Genomic DNA, 17860 nt, shown 5'->3' on the forward strand with positions numbered 1-17860 from the left:
AACCTGCAGATGTCAGAGATGTGATTAGAGGGTAAAGTGGACTAGTGAGAGCATCTATGTTGTTGTTGTCTGCTGGGGGACAGCATCAGCTCCAGAGATGCATCAGGATCAGCAAACTAATCTGCAAGGCTGCAAGTGTCACTGAAGGAGTTTGAGTCAGTGAGGGACTCAAACTCACACAGCTGGTCAAGAAGGCTCAGCAGCTGCTGTATTTCCTGAGGAGGCTGAGGAAATTTGGTATGTTGGCCAAGATCCTCAGCAGGTTCTACAGCTGCACTGTGGAGAGCAGCCTGACAGCTGCATCACTGCATGGTACGGCAGCACTACTGCAAACCGCAAACACCTGCAGAGAGTGATAACAACTGTGGAGAAGATCATCAGGACCCCGCTGCCCTCTCTGCAGAGCAGCTACCATCACAGAGTCCAGAGGAGAGACACACCTCTGCCCTCGAGACGAAGGTTCAGAAGTGTGAAATGTAGAACATCCAGACTCAACAACTCCATCTTCCCCACTGCTATCAGACTCCTGAACAGCTGACCGACCTCAAACTGCAGTTTGCACATCAGGTCACTTTGCACACTAAGTTCATTTTGCACATTAAACTCCATGTACATCCATGTACATCGACATCTGCAGACCACACGTGTCTTCAGTTACTTATTTGTACTTATTTGCAGTTATTTATCTTTTTATTTTATTTTTTTAAGTTATTTTTTATCCTTATTTTATCTTTTTATTTATTCTTATCTTGTTCTTTTAACCATTATCTAACTTGGCATTGTGCACGGTGTGTTTAGATTCAGTTTAAATTCAGGGACACGGAGCCCCTGTTGATCCTCTACCTAATCACACGAGCCACGGTGTGAGAACGGGTGTGGGTCTCAATCAGCCAAGGTTTTGGGTGAACCCATTGTGAGATCTAGCCCCACGCTATCATGTGATTTCCTGTGATCAAATGTCCCAGGATGTAAGTGGGAAATAAATCTTTCATGGATTCATGTGAGCAGCAGATGAACTTTGTACCAACAACATCTTCAATAACAGAGTCTGAATGAAGCTCAGGTGTTGATGCTGCTCACTGATTGGACGCTTGCTTTCAGCTCTGCTCTCAGTCTTTACTGCACAGGTGAAGGTAGAAAGTGTGACTGGATCTATAGACTGGAAACAGAGAAACATGCTGAACATTTGAAGCTTTGCAGCAGAAATGTTCATGTTACAAATACAGCAGAGCTGATCTGGGATCAGTGTGTTCACACCTGCAGCTACAACAAGGTTTCATGTCTCCACACGTCAGCATGTGAACTTTACTCTGACTCAGTCTGAGCAGTCAGACGGCATATTTTTAAAGTTAACACATCAGCACACACAGAGCTGAGCCCCTCCCACCTGTGCTGAGTTTCAGGTGGAGCCCCGCCTCCTTCCAGGAAGCAGCTCACCTGTGTGTCCGTGTTTAGTGTCCAGGTGTGGAGTGGAGCTTGTTGTTGGTGTGAAGAAACTGTAAGTTTGCTTTGTTTCCTCCTTTAACAGTTTGTCTTTAGGAACTTTACTGTTTGTTCAGCTCGTGTTTGATTTCTTCACACAACAAACTGTGTGTGTTTGTATTTCCGGTCTCTCCATTAAAGTCAGTGTGTAATGTTTCCTGGCTAACATCAGCTGTGTGCAGCTTAGTTCAGCACAAATCTGCCACTCCATAGTTCACGGTAACGGACTCACAGCTGGACCAACGAGGCCGAGTGTGTCCGCCACTCTGAGCTACGTTCGTGTTTGTGTACTTGTAGTTTGTACTTTGAGTTCACTCAGAGCCCACAGAGGACGCAGCGTACGTGATGACGTCACAGCCCTTTACCTCCTTTACTGTCACTGTGATTAATATTTACACAGGAGACACCTGCAGAGCTCTGACGCTAAGCTAGCACACAGCATGCTAACGCTAAGCTAGCCAAGAACCCAGAGTGAGTTAAAGCTGAGTAAACACTGACCCCAGACCAGCACCGTGATAAAGTGAGCTGCTGCTGCTGAACTTGAACAGGTAACAAAGTGATGAGCAGTCAGGCTGCAGGTTTCTACCTGTTCATGTTTCTACAGTAGAATCACTTTGAAGTGTCTTTGTGCTGTTTCATCTTTGATTTGTGTTCATAAACACTCAGAGAAACATCACGTGACCTCATCAGGATCTGTGTTGGTGTGTGGGGCTGTACCTCAGCTTTATGTTGTTACATGCTCATTTGTTCATTTTACACAGTAACATCAAAGTAATGTTATGAGGAGTAATGAAGTAACGTACTCCATTACTTTTAATTAAAGTGTTCTGTGTAATATGTGTAATAATGACTGTTTTGAGTACTGACCAACACTGATCACAACAAAGAGGAAATGCCTCCAACATGCACAAACATTTGAGCCACAACATGCAGTTAATGTGCACAAATGTCTTTGATATGCTGCTCAGTGATGGTGGTGACTGTCAGAGCAGAGCTACTGAGAATCAATAAGTAATATCAATGATGGGATCAGAATCACTAAATTCTTCTCATCCCTGTCAGTATCATACATGTGCTGTATAATGTGATAAATGTAGAGGTGCTGGCTGTTCTCTCACTCTGCTGTTTAGCTGTAAAGGACGCCTCCCTGCCTTTGTCTCATTCATGACCTTTAATAGTCTCTTCTAACATGCAGAGATCTGTATGATCTGTTTCATAGAGTCTAACCAGCCTGTACAGGTAACAACAACAGTCACTGCATCACTGACACACAAACGTCATCTCTGTCAATAACAACATTCATACATGGAATAAAAACACATCAGTGGATCATTGCTGGAGCTGATGTTAGTGCTCCTGGTGCAAAGGCTCTCAGTTTCCTCCTTGAAATAACATCAGTGGTGGGTCAGCGACATGCTTTCTTTCCCTCTCAGGTTTAAATATCTGGGACTCTCCACCGTTTGGTTTTAGAGCTGAAGAAGCTTCTCAGATGAAACGTCTTCCAGAAACTTAAAGACGTCTCTTTTCTCTCCAAGCTCCTTAGATCACATGACCTGGATGACTGAACCTACAGACACATTGACCTGGTTTCATGGTCACATGACAGGTCAGAGGTCAGCGACTGTAACTCAGTTCCTCCTGTTAATGTGAACTCACTGAGTGTTTGTGGTTTACCTCTCAGACTGACTGAAGATGATGATGGAGGAAGAGGAGGACAGAGCAGAGTCTGCAGGGTCCAGCTGTCCGTCTGTGAGGAGTGACCGGTCCAAAGGTCATAATCCACTCTTCAGTGGTGAACCTGGAGCAACGAGGTCAGAGAGCTGAACTCACTGAGTAACAGAAATAATTCTGCACTGACATTATAATCAGTGTTGACTCTGGTTGATTGTCTGACTGTGTTTGTGAGCTGAGAGGAAATGAAAATGAGTTTGTAACAAAAATCAGTTTTGTCCAGTTTTCCTGTAAAAAGCTGAACTCTAATCTAAGAGGATGTTACTGACAGGAAACAGCTGCATTATCTGCAGTCTGTGTGACCACAGCTGCTTCAATCATGTTTGTGTCTGCAGAGGTCAGAGGTCACAGTCTGCAGGGTCCAGCTGTCCGTCTGTGAGGAGTGACTGGTCCAAAGGTCATAATCCAGACTTCAGTGGTGAACCTGGAGCAACGAGGTCAGAGAGCTGTGATGACTCCTTTACATGTTTGTGTTTCCTGGATAAATATGACCTGAAACATCCTCAGATTGTTACAAAGATTCATTAAAAAGAAAACAATGAAAGAGAAAAGATCCAAATGTTCGACTTGGTCATTTGCTGTTTGAGGACAGTGATGCTCATATCTGTGGGGAAAGTGTGACCTGAGTGGGTTCATGTTTGTCTTTAAAGAACAGAGCTGCTCTGATTCTCTTTGTGTCTGATCTGTTAAACAGTCTGAGAGGTCACACAGAGACCCAGCAGCTAAAGCCTGGATCATACTGGCTGCTGTTACTCCATCAGGACAACACTGAACCACAGTGGTGTGGATGTAGTGGATAAATCCCACCATACTGATGCTCAGAGTTAACCACAGGGAACAAAACCAGATGTTACCTTCAGATTGTGACCTTTGGAGTGGACGATGCAGATTTCAATAGAGAATAAATGTTGTTGTTTTTCAGCTGTGAAGAAAGAATCTAATTTTCTGAACTTAAGAATTTATGATGCTGGAAACAACATGGAGACTATAACACAACATTTCCACTGTGTTCATAGAATGAATGTAAAGCTGTCAGACATTCATTAAATATGCAAAATGTCTACAGAAGCATCAGAGGGTCAGACGTGAAGCACTCAGTGATTTTGATCAAATGACTCATCAGTTATTGATCTGTACTACACTGATCTACCACGTTAGTAAAGCTGGTGTTCTGGTGGTGGAGGGAGACTCGGATCATGTTCTGGTTTTGGAGCAGTGATCTGCTGATGGTTCAGTTTGATGAGCTTCTTCAAAATCATCCCTGACATCACCACTGAAAGGACGTCCATGAAAACAGACTGAAAATTACTGATATGTTCACAATCTGAGAGTTTAAAACTTGACAGACTTGATTCAGATGAAGTTATTTGAGCAGAAACTCCTGGATCTTTATCCTGTGTTGATCTAATCCTTCATGGTTCCTCCACAGAGTGGAGCAGCAGAGCTCAGAGGTTCCCAGTGGTCAGTCTGCCCAGCAGCATCAAACACAGCTGGACTCCATATTTATGGTCTGTACATGTACAACAACTACTTTATTATTAATATTAATAATAATGCATTTATTTATAGGTCCCTTTCAGAACACCAAGGACTCTGTGGACTAAATGACCAAAAGAAACAAACTTTGAAATCAGACGGTGCAAATGTGATCACAGGGAAACGTTTTAAACATCGAGGCTTTAAACAGAAACCAAAGTGAAACAGTTTGTAGTCGAGATCAGTGGGAATGAAGCTGAATAACTGTTTCTTCAATAACTTTGAGCAATAAATGACAAATATGATGGAAATTAGCAGCATTAGCACTTACTAATGATGTGAGCTGACACTCGGCTGTATTGAGACGACCACATTAGGTGGTCCTCAACTGTAATGGAAACCAGTGGATCCAGTCCAGTCGTGGCGACCTGTGGCGAGTCGATCTGAGCAGCTACTAATGGAAAAAGGGGCCACAGATGTGTTTGTGCTTAATAACAGTGAATCACATGAGTTTTACATTACAGTTAAAATCTCATGTTGTTTGTTAAAGTGTGCAGTTCAGGGTGTGTTACTAAAACACTTTCCAAAGACCCAGCCCCCATGAAAATGATTTAAAAAGCAGCCAATGTCCAAAGAACAACTTTGACACACCTTCATAAAACCTGCAGAGCACTTAAAAAAGAAAAACTAGCTGAAAGTCTGGCTGCTCTTATGAAAAGTACAGAGAAATTATGGGTCGCTCAACGCTTGTGCATAATATAGGAGTTTAAATAAATCTAAAGAATAACTCAAAGTCCTACAGTCATACTGAGAAAATCATCTACAGCTAACTATCCAAGTGGATTTGTTTAAGACAGCTCCATCTGCTGGTGGCCCTCTGCAGGTGCATGAAAGGGGCATGTTTATAGTGAAAGTAGTAGAGAAAGTAAACCCCACGGGAAGGAGGAGGACTCTCAGCAGCTTCCAGCTCATATTCAGACATTTGACTTCTCACTGAAAGCAGCAAGTTTGAGTGTCTGTACCTTAGTTAGAAGAGATAACATGTCAGTAGTAATTAGAGTTGATTGAGCAATGCTGTCCTTGTAATGTAGTTTATGATTTTTATGGACAAGTCCAGTTTTTCTGTAGAGCCTCTCAAGTTGGTGACAGCAGCAGTGGAAGTTCACGTGTAAACCAGAGCAGCAAATCAGGTCCAAATGTGTTGTTCACAGTGAGTGGGATCATCATTGGCTGCTATGTTAACCTCCTGCAGCAGGATGTCTTTGGTCAGAGAATGGATAGATCACTAAGTCATTGTTGAGTTTAGGGAGACAGTAGACAGTTGGAGGTTCAGCCAGTTGACACACAGTAGATAAAATAACTGATTTATTCATCTGAGAAAAGTCACAGAGTTGTGTCTTGATGCTCAATCATCCAGGTACGTAAATCCCAAAAAGCTTGATTCTGTTCATCTGGATGTTTTCAGTGGGAGAAACGTTTCATCATCATCAGGTGACTTCTTCAGTCTCAGCTGACTGCAGGTTTCAATCTCATAAACAGGACATTTGTATGACTGAAACCAGCCCACTGAAGGAACAATGTGCTGGGAGGTCAGTTCATTGATCATTGGTACGCATATTGTCAGGACCATTGATCAATGGTTGTTGATCAATGGTCATGAGTCCAGTTCACAGAGAGCTGGGGAATGGCTGCAATCACAGCATGTAAGATGGTGACAGTTGTACCCTTAGGCCCCTCCTCCATTCAGAGATGGTCTTTCCTTTTCACATAAATGGCCTCCTTGACTCCGCCCTCAAACCAGCGTTCACATTTACTCAGGACCTTCTTGATGTGAAGTTCTTCTGCTTCGCTGGCTGCTGTGTCTGTGGGGATGGTGTTTGTTCTGTGTTGTAGTGTCCTGATGACGCCCAGTTTGTGCTCCAGTGGATGATGAGAGTCAAACCTTAAATACTGATCTGTATGCGTAAACAGAGTGAACCTTTAAGACCAGTTGTCTGTACGATCAACTCAGTCACCTGAAACATCTCCAAGTTTCTGGCTTTGATTCTCAACCTGTTGGTAGTTCAGCTCTGAACACCAGTGAAATGTTTCTCCCACTGAAATCGCTGCATTCATATGAACAGCATCAACGCTTTGGGATCATGGAGTTGTGGACAAAGTCTCAGTTAATCAGATAAAGTCAAACCTATAATTGGTAAAGAGTTCGTGGATGATATGCCCCTTGATCGTAAAGAAGTGGATGTTGTGTGGACTAAAGTTCAGAGTGGTGGGTCATTCATAAATATTCTGTTCCAGCTGCTGGAGGACAACATCATCACTTTTGTGAAGAACGAGCTGAAGAAGATCCAGAAGGCTCTGAATCCAAATAAGCCCCAGTGCTTGGAGTTTCAGAGGGAGGATGATGAGCAGAGGAGAAACAGTAGAGAGGCATTTGTGAAGATCACAGTGGACTTCCTGAGGAGAATGAAGCAGGAGGAGCTGGCTGACCGTCTACAGAGACGTAAGAGGATTTATCTAAAGATTTAAGCTGCTGGATAAATGAGACACTTGTGACACCAGTGTGTTCAGTCATTTCTCAGTGGATCAGAAATTGTCATCAGCATTTTGTAAAATATGATTGTTAAAGTTGTATTTTTATTATTATTATTCAGAACTTCCAGCTGCTGTTTGTCATCGTAAACTTAAGTCTAAGCTGAAGGAGAAGTTCCAGTGTGTGTTTGAGGGCATCGCTAAAGCAGGAAACCCAACCCTCCTGAATCAGATCTACACAGAGCTCTACATCACAGAGGGAGGGACTGCAGAGGTCAATGATGAACATGAGGTCAGACAGATTGAAACAGCATCCAGGAAACCAGACAGACCAGAAACAACCATCAGACAAGAAGACATCTTTAAAGCCTCACCTGGAAGAGACGAACCAATCAGAACAGTGCTGACAAAGGGAGTGGCTGGCATTGGGAAAACAGTCTTAACACAGAAATACAGCCTGGACTGGGCTGAAGACAAAGCCAACCAGGACATCCAGTTCATATTTCCATTCACTTTCAGAGAGCTGAATGTGCTGAAAGAGGAAAAGTTCAGCTTGGTGGGACTTGTTCATCACTTCTTTACTGAAACCAAAGAAGCAGGAATCTGCAGCTTTGAAGACTTCCAGGTTGTGTTCATCTTTGATGGTCTGGATGAGTGTCGAGGTCCTCTGGACTTCAACAACACTAAGAGTGTGACTGATATTACGATGCCCACCACAGTTGATGTACTTCTCACAAGCCTGATCAGGGGGACGCTTCTTCCCTATGCTCACGTCTGGATAACCACACGACCTGCAGCAGCAGACCAGATCCCCCCTGAGTATGTTCACAGGGTGACAGAGGTCAGAGGGTTCACTGACCCACAGAAGGAGGAGTATTTCAGGAACCGATTCAGAGATGAGGAGCAGGCCAGCAGGATCATCTCCCACATCAAGAAAGCTCGAAGCCTCCACATCATGTGCCACATCCCAGTCTTCTGCTGGATCACTGCTACAGTTCTGGAGGATGTGCTGGAAACCAGAGAGGGAGGACAGCTGCCCAACACCCTGACTGAGATGTACATCCACTTCCTGGTGGTTCAGGCCAAAGTGAAGAAGGTCAAGTATAATAGAGGACGTGCAACAGATCCACACTGGAGTTCAGAGAGCAGGAAGATGATGGAGTCTCTGGGAAAACTGGCTTTTGATCAGCTGCAGAAAGGAAACCTGATCTTCTATGAATCAGACCTGACAGAGTGTGGCATCGATATCAGAGCAGCCTCAGTGTACTCAGGAGTGTTCACACAGATCTTTAAAGAGGAGAGAGGACTGTACCAGGACAAGGTGTTCTGCTTCATCCATCTGAGTGTTCAGGAGTTTCTGGCTGCTCTTCATGTCCATCTGACCTTCATCAACTCTGGACTCAATCTGCTGGAAGACAAACAAACAACCTCCCAGAAGTCTGAAACAGGAGATTCTGCAAAGAAACACTTCTACCAGAGTGCTGTGAACAAGGCCTTACAGAGTCCAAATGGACACCTGGACTTGTTCCTCCGCTTCCTCCTGGGTCTTTCATTGCAGACCAATCAGACTCTCCTACGAGGGCTGCTGACACAGACAGGAAGTAACTCACAGACCAATAAGAAAACAGTCCAGTACATCAAGGAGAAGCTCAGTGAGGATCTGTCTGCAGAGAAAAGCATCAATCTGTTCCACTGTCTGAATGAACTGAATGATCGTTCTCTAGTGGAGGAGATCCAACAGTCCCTGAGATCAGGACGTCTCTCCACAGATGAACTGTCTCCTGCTCAGTGGTCAGCTCTGGTCTTCATCTTACTGTCATCAGAAGAAGATCTGGATGTGTTTGACCTGAAGAAATACTCTGCTTCAGAGGAGGCTCTTCTGAGGCTGTTGCCAGTGGTCAAAGCCTCCAACAAAGCTCTGTAAGTAAACATGAACTCATCGCTTCATTCTTAAAATCATGGGAAATAAATCAGAGGTGCTCAGTTCAAAGAACACTACCACTTTAGAAAAATTAAAAAATAGTCACTAAAATAGTCATGATACTTTAAATATTTCTCTCCAGCAGGACATGTCAGCATTTCTGAAATATTTTTGTCTTCAACTCGAATCAAAGCACAATCCAGATCCAGCCTATAAGAACATGAGCTCTGATCCTTCAGCCCCTCTGACAGGTTTATTATCCTCAAGTTGTTCACTTGTCTCCAACAACCAGGAGTCTAGCTCTGTTTTTTAAAGCAAATACTTGAGCTACCAGACTGCACCTACATCGTTTTCAGATGTTCTTATTTTAAGGTCTGGTTTGTGTCTCATCTTTATTGCAATCCCCCATGTCTCTCTGTTTTTCAAATATAAATCTGTTACCTCGGTGTGGCCAGAACAACATGGTGAACCCAAAATACAGACAAAGGTGAAGGAACTGAATATTACTAGACGTGAAGGCTTTATTTACACACAGGAACTTGACACTTGGAATTTTTTAACATGAACTGTGAACTATGGCGGAAGTCAAGTACTTGAAGCCGTGAGCATGAAGTGGGCTCTGTGGTAGGTTTCCGGAAATGGGTCTTGGTTGATGGTAATCTGAGTCACTGTAACAGAGGTAGAGCAGCATCAGAAAGATCACTGGTGGAGGTTACAGTAAGTGAACGAGGTTATCTTCAATGTCTTATTTCTCCAATTTCTGATGTGTCCACCTTTGCAATGATAACTGTGATCAGGGTGAACCAAAAAGGTGCCGTGGTGAACAGATACTTAAGTTTGGTGAATGCAGTTTCAGCTTTGGGGGACCAGATGCATGCTGAGACTTGAGTGGTGCAGCTACCTGACTATAGTTGAAAATGAACAGTCTATAAAAATTTGCTATTCCCAAAACCCATTGGAGATGCTTCTTGAATCTACAATGGGTACAAGGGGTAGGCCACTCTGTGAAAGCTTTCACATTTGCCAGATCCGTCTTCACCTGCCCCCGTGCCAAAATGTAACTGAAAAAAGTTATTGATGAGGAATGGAATTCACACTTTTTTGCTTTGACATAAGGTTTATTCTCCAGCAAACGTTGGAAAAATAGCATGGACATGAGACTGATGTTCCTCGCAGGTTTTGGGAAAAATGAGGATATCATCCAGATACACCAATACGAACCTGTCAAGGAAGTCCCGGAGGACATCGTTAACTAATCTTGAAACATTGCGGTAGCTAGGGCTGGGCGATATGGCCTAAAATCAATATCATGATAAATTGAGCAGTTAACCTCGATAACGATAAATGGACGATAACCACCCCAAGTGCCAAAAAAACAAACGTTTTTTTTTTTTGTTTTTTTTTTTCATTTGATGGGGCTGTGGCAGGCAGCATAGTTCCTCCAGTTATTTTCATAATATTATTCCCCCTAGACCACTTTAAAGGACTATAAAATGTCACTGAAAATAAATGAAGACAATAGTAGTAAGTACTTTTAGTGGTTAAGATTTATTAACTGAACAAGTGTAAGTGTAGGATACAATATGTAACCATGCTCTCTAAAAAATGTATATCCCTTGTAAACAAAATAGTTTAATAATAAATATTATTCATTAAGAGGTTGGTTGTGTTACCTTGACTTGACGCAACAGTCTTTTTGCAGAGTTTACATTTAACAATTTTTTGATCAATATCATCCTTGTTGAATCCAAAATGTTGCCAAACGATTGATGATGCATTTCTTTTGTTAACAAGCGTCTCCTCCTCCTCCTCCACCAGCTCTACCTCCGTCGCTGCTGCTTCAACATTTAAATCGTCCTCCATTTGTTCACCCGTGTCTCGTCTTGTTACAGGTAGTAGAGTCATGTCACTCCACCCCGTCAAGTCTGTAACGTAGCACAGCGTCTTAAAGGGACATGAACATCGCCAACCTGCACATGCCTTTCCTTTTTTTTTTAAAATACCGAATTTACCGACATGGGCAAAATGACATCGATGAGAGTCATAAATTTCGGTAATGATAAATTTTTGATATATCGCCCAGGCCTAGCGGGAGCATTAGTTAACCCAGGCGGCATGACCAAATACTCGTAGTCCCCCAATGGCATGTTTAAAACGGTCTTCCACTTGTCTCCCTGATTGATCTGGAAAAAGTGGTAAGCGTTGCGGATGTGGGGTTTTGTAAACCCAGTGGCACTGTGAAATGGCCTGAAAGCAGAGCTAATGAGGTAATAGGTACTTATTCTTGATGGTAATATCACTGAGGCCCCTGAAGTAAATGCATGGCCAGAGAGAGCCATCCTTTTTCCCCACAAAAAAGAAGTTCCAACTTGAGATGACAATCGTTGGATTATGCCTGCACCGAGGGATTCCTTAATGTACTTTTCCATAGCCGCACACTCAGGTCTAAGCAGGTTATACAGCCAGCTAGAAGGCCGGGTGGAGCCAGAGAGTAGTTCTATGGTGCAGTCATGTGGTCTGTGAGGTGGCAGTGAAAGCGCTTTACTTTTGCTAAATACTTCCTGAAGATCATGACATTTGGTGGGCACAGAGGAGAGATCTAAAACAGTCTCAGTGTTGGTTGATGGTTCCACAGGTTCCGGTGGACGGGCAGAAACAAGGCAATTTGAATGACAGAACAGACTCTAACTGATTACCCTCTGACCTGACCAGTCTAAGTGGGGGTTATGTAATTCTAGCCAAGGAAAGCCGAGTATGAGTGGTTTGTGAGGTGCATGAAAAGCAAAAAAGGTAAGTGTTTTCTTGTGATTGCCAGGGGTGACAGGCTCTGTGCGCTGAGTTATGTGAGGGGACACTCGGTTATTTAATGGCGCATAGAGGGATGTTTAACTGTCTCGCTAACTCAGACTCCATGAGGTTCTGATTGAACAAGAGCCTGAAAGGTCTGGTTAACTAGAACAGAGAGTTGGAGTTGCAATCTGGGTTTTTTTGTTTGTGTGAGTATCCTCCACCCTTATCCCTGAACTTTCCAGTGGGCAGACCCTGGTGTGGAATCGAAAACAGACAGGTTCATCACGAGAAGCAAGCTGATCTTTCATGGTTTGATTTAATGACTGAAAAACATACAGCGGACGGTGGTTAGCACTGTTGCCGCACAGCAAGAAGGTCCTGAGCAAAAGTCTTTACAAACTCAACCAGGAAATCATCATGCGAGCAGAAAGAAAGAGGATGAGCAGATAGGTAAGCAAGAGAAACCCGCCAGCGTCCCAGGTTTCCAGAGAAGGTTCAGGTTCTAGGTACCTGAAATGGGATGTAATTCAATTCAATTTTATTTATATAGCGCCAAATCACAACAGTCACCTCAATGCGCTTTATATTGTACAGTAGATCGTACAGTAATAGATACAGAGAAAAACCCAACAATCATATGACCCCCTATGAGCAAACACTTTGGCGACAGTGGGAAGGAAAAACTCCCTTTTAACAGGAAGAAATTTTTGGTGTCAAAGTCAAAGCACAGATCCACCCAGTCTCTGTATTTCAGCTTATTTCCTTTATACACACTGTTATGACCCAGTGATGTGTTTGTTGGTGTTGTGCCTCCCACCGGAGGATGGTGGCGGTATTTTCCCTTTTTTCTCTCCTAGGAGGTGGACACCTGGGCGTGGCTGCTAGGTATCTGGGTGGAGTCTCTACACACCTTCCGACTGGATAATTGATGGACCACCTCCAGTACTTAACGTCCGGATGACAGTCACCTGGGAGTGCTGTTTGGAACCCCGTTGACTCGGTCACGGAGTTGTGTGTTGTGTCATTGTAGTGCAGGCTGGAGTATTCACGTGTACCTCTAGCCTTGCCATGTAAATAATTGTAAATAAGTTAACCAGTGGCGGTCACTTTTTTGTTCCTTTGCTGTATAACTTTCACTGTCGCAGCCTAGTAGGCGTGAGAAGCCGTTTTCTTTTGTTGAACAAGTTTTCTCCTGTTTTTCGTTAGATAGTTAGGTAAGTGACTTGTCTTTTGTTTTGGCTTCTTTTTATTTTGGTGTAGGGAAGACTAGGGATTGTTTTATAGGGAGTTTTGTTTATTGTTTTGGCATTGCTCACTGCTGATGAAAATAAATGGCTGCTTAAATACTTAAAAAAGGTGTCGTTGTTGGGGTTTGTGCGTGGGTGGGAAGTGAGTGGGGCAAACTATTTGTTACGTTTATTTACTTGCCGGGACCAGAACGTAACATATTGGGGGCTCGTCTCTTTTGTGTTCTTTTTGTGGCTTGTTTTCTTGGTTGGCGGTTTTTTCTTGTGTGGGGGGGTGTGTGTGTTAGGATGGAGTTTAAGTTGGAGGAATTCACTCTGAGCCCGTCTGCAGAGACGTTGGGTAGGTGTAAAAAGGCTGACCTCTTGCTTATTGCTGATTTCTTTGATGTGATTGTGCCGTTGACTGCGAAGAAGAAAGAGCTTAGGGAGCTCCTGTGTGTCCAGTTGACGGACAGGGGGTTGTTTGGTGAGCCGGGTCCTGCAGGGGGGGTTGAGCTGGGGGCTGTTGCTGGTGTTTCTGCCCCACTGAAAAATCTCCCTTTTCCACCTAGCCCTTCTGTGGAGGAGCTGCGGGTAACGCTGCGCATTAAGGAGGTGGAGCTAAAGAAACAGCAGTTGGAGGTGGACGCTATGCACTTGAGGATCAGGGCTCTGGAGGTGGAGAGGGGAGCCTCTGTGTCTGCCAGTCCTCCTGTACCTCGGTTAGCCCCGCAGTCACCATCCCCGCAGGTACCCTCCCCGGAGTCATCATCCCCGCAGTCGCCATCTCCGCAGCCACCGGCCTTGATGCCAGGTGGTGGCTTTGATGCGAGTAAACACATCAAAATGGTGCCGGCGTTTCGGGAAACTGAGGTGGATTCGTATTTCACAGTGTTTGAGCGTATCGCAGGTGCGCTGCACTGGCCAAAAGATGTGTGGTCTCTTCTACTCCAATGTAGATTGGTGGGGAAAGCTCAAGAGGTGTGCACCGCTCTTTCTCTGGAGGACAGTTTTGACTATGATATGGTGAAGGCTGCTGTCCTGCGTGCTTACGAGCTTGTGCCAGAGGCTTATAGGCAGAGATTTAGGAATGGGAAAAAATCCGCCAACCAGACCTATGTGGAGTTTGCCAGAGAAAAGAAAACTCTGTTTGATAAGTGGTGTCATGCTACAGAAGTAAAAACCTTGGAAGACCTGCGTGAGTTGGTGACGTTAGAAGAGTTTAAAAATCAACTACCAGACACTGTGGTAACCTACTTAAACGAACAGAAGGTTACGACTCTCGCCGCTGCTGCTATACGGGCTGATGAGTTTGTGTTGACACATAAAGTGGTGTTTTCGGCTCCTGCTCACAGTTTTCCGTCTTCCGGTGGCCCGCCCCGATGGTCTCCAAGGGGCACCCGCCGTGCCATCTCCTCATCCGTTGAGAACCGCGTGTGTTTTTTTTGCCATGAGCAGGGACACCTTATTGCGGTTTGCCCTGCTCTGAAGAGAAAAGAAATGACCAGGGAGGGTACATCTCCTTCCCCAATAAACCTTCTACAGACAAACTCTCCCACTTGGGGGGAGGTGATGGCACCCGAAAATGATAAAGTAGATAAGGAGTTTAAGCCGTTTGTGTCAAACGGCTTTGTTTCCTTGATAGGAGAAGATCGGCGGACTCCTGTCAGTATTTTGCGAGACACTGGTGCGAAACAGTCGCTCATTCGTGAGGGGGTCTTACCGTTTTCAGCTCAATCCTGTTGTGGGGCGGATGTGTTAGCCTGGGGAGTTAGGATGTGTGTAATACGGGTTCCTTTACACTTGGTGCAGCTTTCGTCTCAGTTTTTGTCTGGTGAGGTTAAGCTTGGGGTGCGACCCCAGTTGCCGGTTGCAGGTATTGACATCATCTTGGGAAACGATCTAGCTGGCGGCACAGTTTTTCCGTCGCCAGAAGTAGTCGATATACCACTTACAGATAACAGTGGTTTCGATCGTGCCACATCAAAAGCTGTTCAAACCGTCAGTGTAAAGACATTTAGGCAGAGGAGAGGTGCGAGTGGATCCCAGCAACAGCAGCAGCAGAATAGGAGGCAGCCCAAGGGGACGAGAAGAACAAATATTCAAACCACAAGGGTCGCTGAAGCCACCATGCAATCAGACCCAAGTAGATTCACTTTTCAGGACAGTCAGCAGCAAAATGCTGAAACCAGGCCACCTGCTAGAAAAAGACAAGGACCTCGACGGCATAGGGACCGCAGAAGAGGCCAGCTGATGGTGGCTAATGCTCCATCTCCCACCCTTAAATTTGACACAGACTTTGATTTTGATTCCTCCAACGCGCAATTCATTAAGGAGGCGCTTGAGAAGAAGTTACAGGAGGGGCTGAATCTAAAAGATGGGAATTCTGAGGGAAGGGAAAAGGAGGGGTTGCAGCTGAGTTCAGGGGAGGATCATTTTGGTCCAAAGTGCTACTATGACAAAGCAAAGTTTTTCTTTGACAACATCTCATCTGATAATGGGCTCAGACTGACGTGGGCAGAGGAGCGAAAGCGCAATCTGGAGACTTTTGGTGTCCCTGGGCGGTTCCTGAGGGGCCAAGGATTCAGAGGTGGACGCCAGTGTTTTGGGGGCGGGTGCAGTGCTCGTGCAGGAGGATGAATGGCATTGACCACCCAGTCTGTTTCTTTTCTAGAACATTTCTAAAACAGCAACCAGCGCCTCAGGCGTTGGTCCTTACTCCTACAGGATTTCAACATTGAGATCCGATATATAAGAGCTTAGAGAATGTTATGGCTGATGCCCTCTCTAGGTCGTAAATCAAACATCTTTGTGTGGGGTTGGATGTTTGATTTTTTTTGGGTGGGGGAAACTGTTATGACCCAGTGATGTGTTTGTTGGTGTTGTGCCTCCCACCGGAGGATGGTGGCGGTATTTTCCCTTTTTTCTCTCCTAGGAGGTGGACACCTGGGCGTGGCTGCTAGGTATCTGGGTGGAGTCTCTACACACCTTCCGACTGGATAATTGATGGACCACCTCCAGTACTTAACGTCCGGATGACAGTCACCTGGGAGTGCTGTTTGGAACCCCGTTGACTCGGTCACGGAGTTGTGTGTTGTGTCATTGTAGTGCAGGCTGGAGTATTCACGTGTACCTCTAGCCTTGCCATGTAAATAATTGTAAATAAGTTAACCAGTGGCGGTCACTTTTTTGTTCCTTTGCTGTATAACTTTCACTGTCGCAGCCTAGTAGGCGTGAGAAGCCGTTTTCTTTTGTTGAACAAGTTTTCTCCTGTTTTTCGTTAGATAGTTAGGTAAGTGACTTGTCTTTTGTTTTGGCTTCTTTTTATTTTGGTGTAGGGAAGACTAGGGATTGTTTTATAGGGAGTTTTGTTTATTGTTTTGGCATTGCTCACTGCTGATGAAAATAAATGGCTGCTTAAATACTTAAAAAAGGTGTCGTTGTTGGGGTTTGTGCGTGGGTGGGAAGTGAGTGGGGCAAACTATTTGTTACGTTTATTTACTTGCCGGGACCAGAACGTAACAACACATTTAACAGGAACAGTTTCAGACAGCTAGTGTTTACCTGACATTACCTGCGTACCTCACAGTTTGCAGGTAATGGGCATAATAATTACTGAACAGAGACATCCTGCTGTGAACTTTGTTGCTGTGGATCTAAAATGTAAAAATACATCTGAGAAGATTTCTAATCATGATTTTATGAGCCCCCAAAGTTTGATTCTGTTCATCTGGACGTAGCGCTCTCAGCGGGAGAAACATTTTGTCACTCATCAAGATGACTTCTTCAGGCTCAGCTGACTGCAGCTGTTGGGTCTAAACTCAGACCCCGCTGTATCCAAGACTTATTCCCATGAAAGAAAAGCAAGGCAACAGTGTTCGATCGATTTCTTGCGCAAGGGAGGCCTCTCGTCTGTGACCAGCACGTTGAAATGACCACACTGGTGGCCTCCTCTCGCCGCCTTTTATTGACAAACTTCAAACAATAGTTTACAAAACACCTCCCCTTGCAACCCCCCTTTGGTTACAAAGACAAGGCACTGTATGTAAATGTATACACTGAGTGTGTGTGTGTGTGTGTGAGAATGTGTGTGTGTTATGTGAGAATGTGTGTGTGTGTGTGTTGGTCAAAGGGTCATAAAACCTAAAAGCAGGAACAACATCCTTGGTCATAAAGAGGGTAGTCTTCCCCCACACCCAATGTATGGTTTACCAAAGATAACACAGTGAAACCATACAAAGGGTAGGAAGCTCTACCAAACATCAAACAGATCTTCAAGTTAGGATGTATCTACAATAAAACCTCCCCCAGCACAGAGTGGCTGGAGAGGTGGTCAGGATCAAAGGAATGGCTTTGATCCTACTGCTTAAACTAAGACTATACAAATTTAAGAAACACAATGGCGACATTCAACAATTAGACTTAACAGCAGCTTTCCCCAATCTTATAAAGAGTACATCTGCATAATGACTCAAACCTAATGGTCAAGGAACTGACCTCCCAGCCTTATTGTTCCTTCAGTGGGCTGGTTTCAGTCATTATGCAAATGTACTTTTTATAGGGTTGGAAACCAGAAGTCAGCTGAGACTGACGAAGTCACCTGGATGAGTGACGAAATGTTTCTCCCACTGAAAGCGCTACGTCCAGATGAACAGAATCAACTTTTGGGATTTACTAACCTGGATGATTGAGCATGGATCAAGAC

General features: G+C 44.4%; 2 protein-coding genes across 2 annotated transcripts in view; both read left to right on the plus strand.

Annotated features, from left to right (window-relative positions):
- Positions 1-309: 309 nt before the first annotated feature.
- Positions 310-17860, plus strand: part of LOC308399569 (protein NLRC3-like) — a gene marked incomplete at its 5' end in the record, with an annotated part of 56587 nt that continues 39036 nt past the window's right edge. The window contains 3 exons of the mRNA XM_080886921.1: positions 310-459; positions 7018-7189; positions 7341-9138. Of these exons, the coding sequence (XP_080743047.1) occupies positions 310-459; positions 7018-7189; positions 7341-9138 (2120 nt within the window). The remainder of the gene's footprint in view (positions 460-7017; positions 7190-7340; positions 9139-17860) is intronic.
- On the plus strand, positions 13465-16887 carry LOC308399571 (uncharacterized protein; the record flags this gene model as incomplete). The annotated part of the gene is made up of 1 exon (XM_080886924.1): positions 13465-16887. One exon carries the CDS (start codon positions 13465-13467, stop codon positions 15793-15795), a length of 2331 nt encoding a protein of 776 aa, XP_080743050.1. The 3' UTR covers positions 15796-16887.

This window comes from Rhamphochromis sp. 'chilingali', assembly GCF_963969265.1.
Source record: "Rhamphochromis sp. 'chilingali' genome assembly, chromosome: 1".
Classification (NCBI taxonomy): domain Eukaryota; kingdom Metazoa; phylum Chordata; class Actinopteri; order Cichliformes; family Cichlidae; genus Rhamphochromis; species Rhamphochromis sp. 'chilingali'.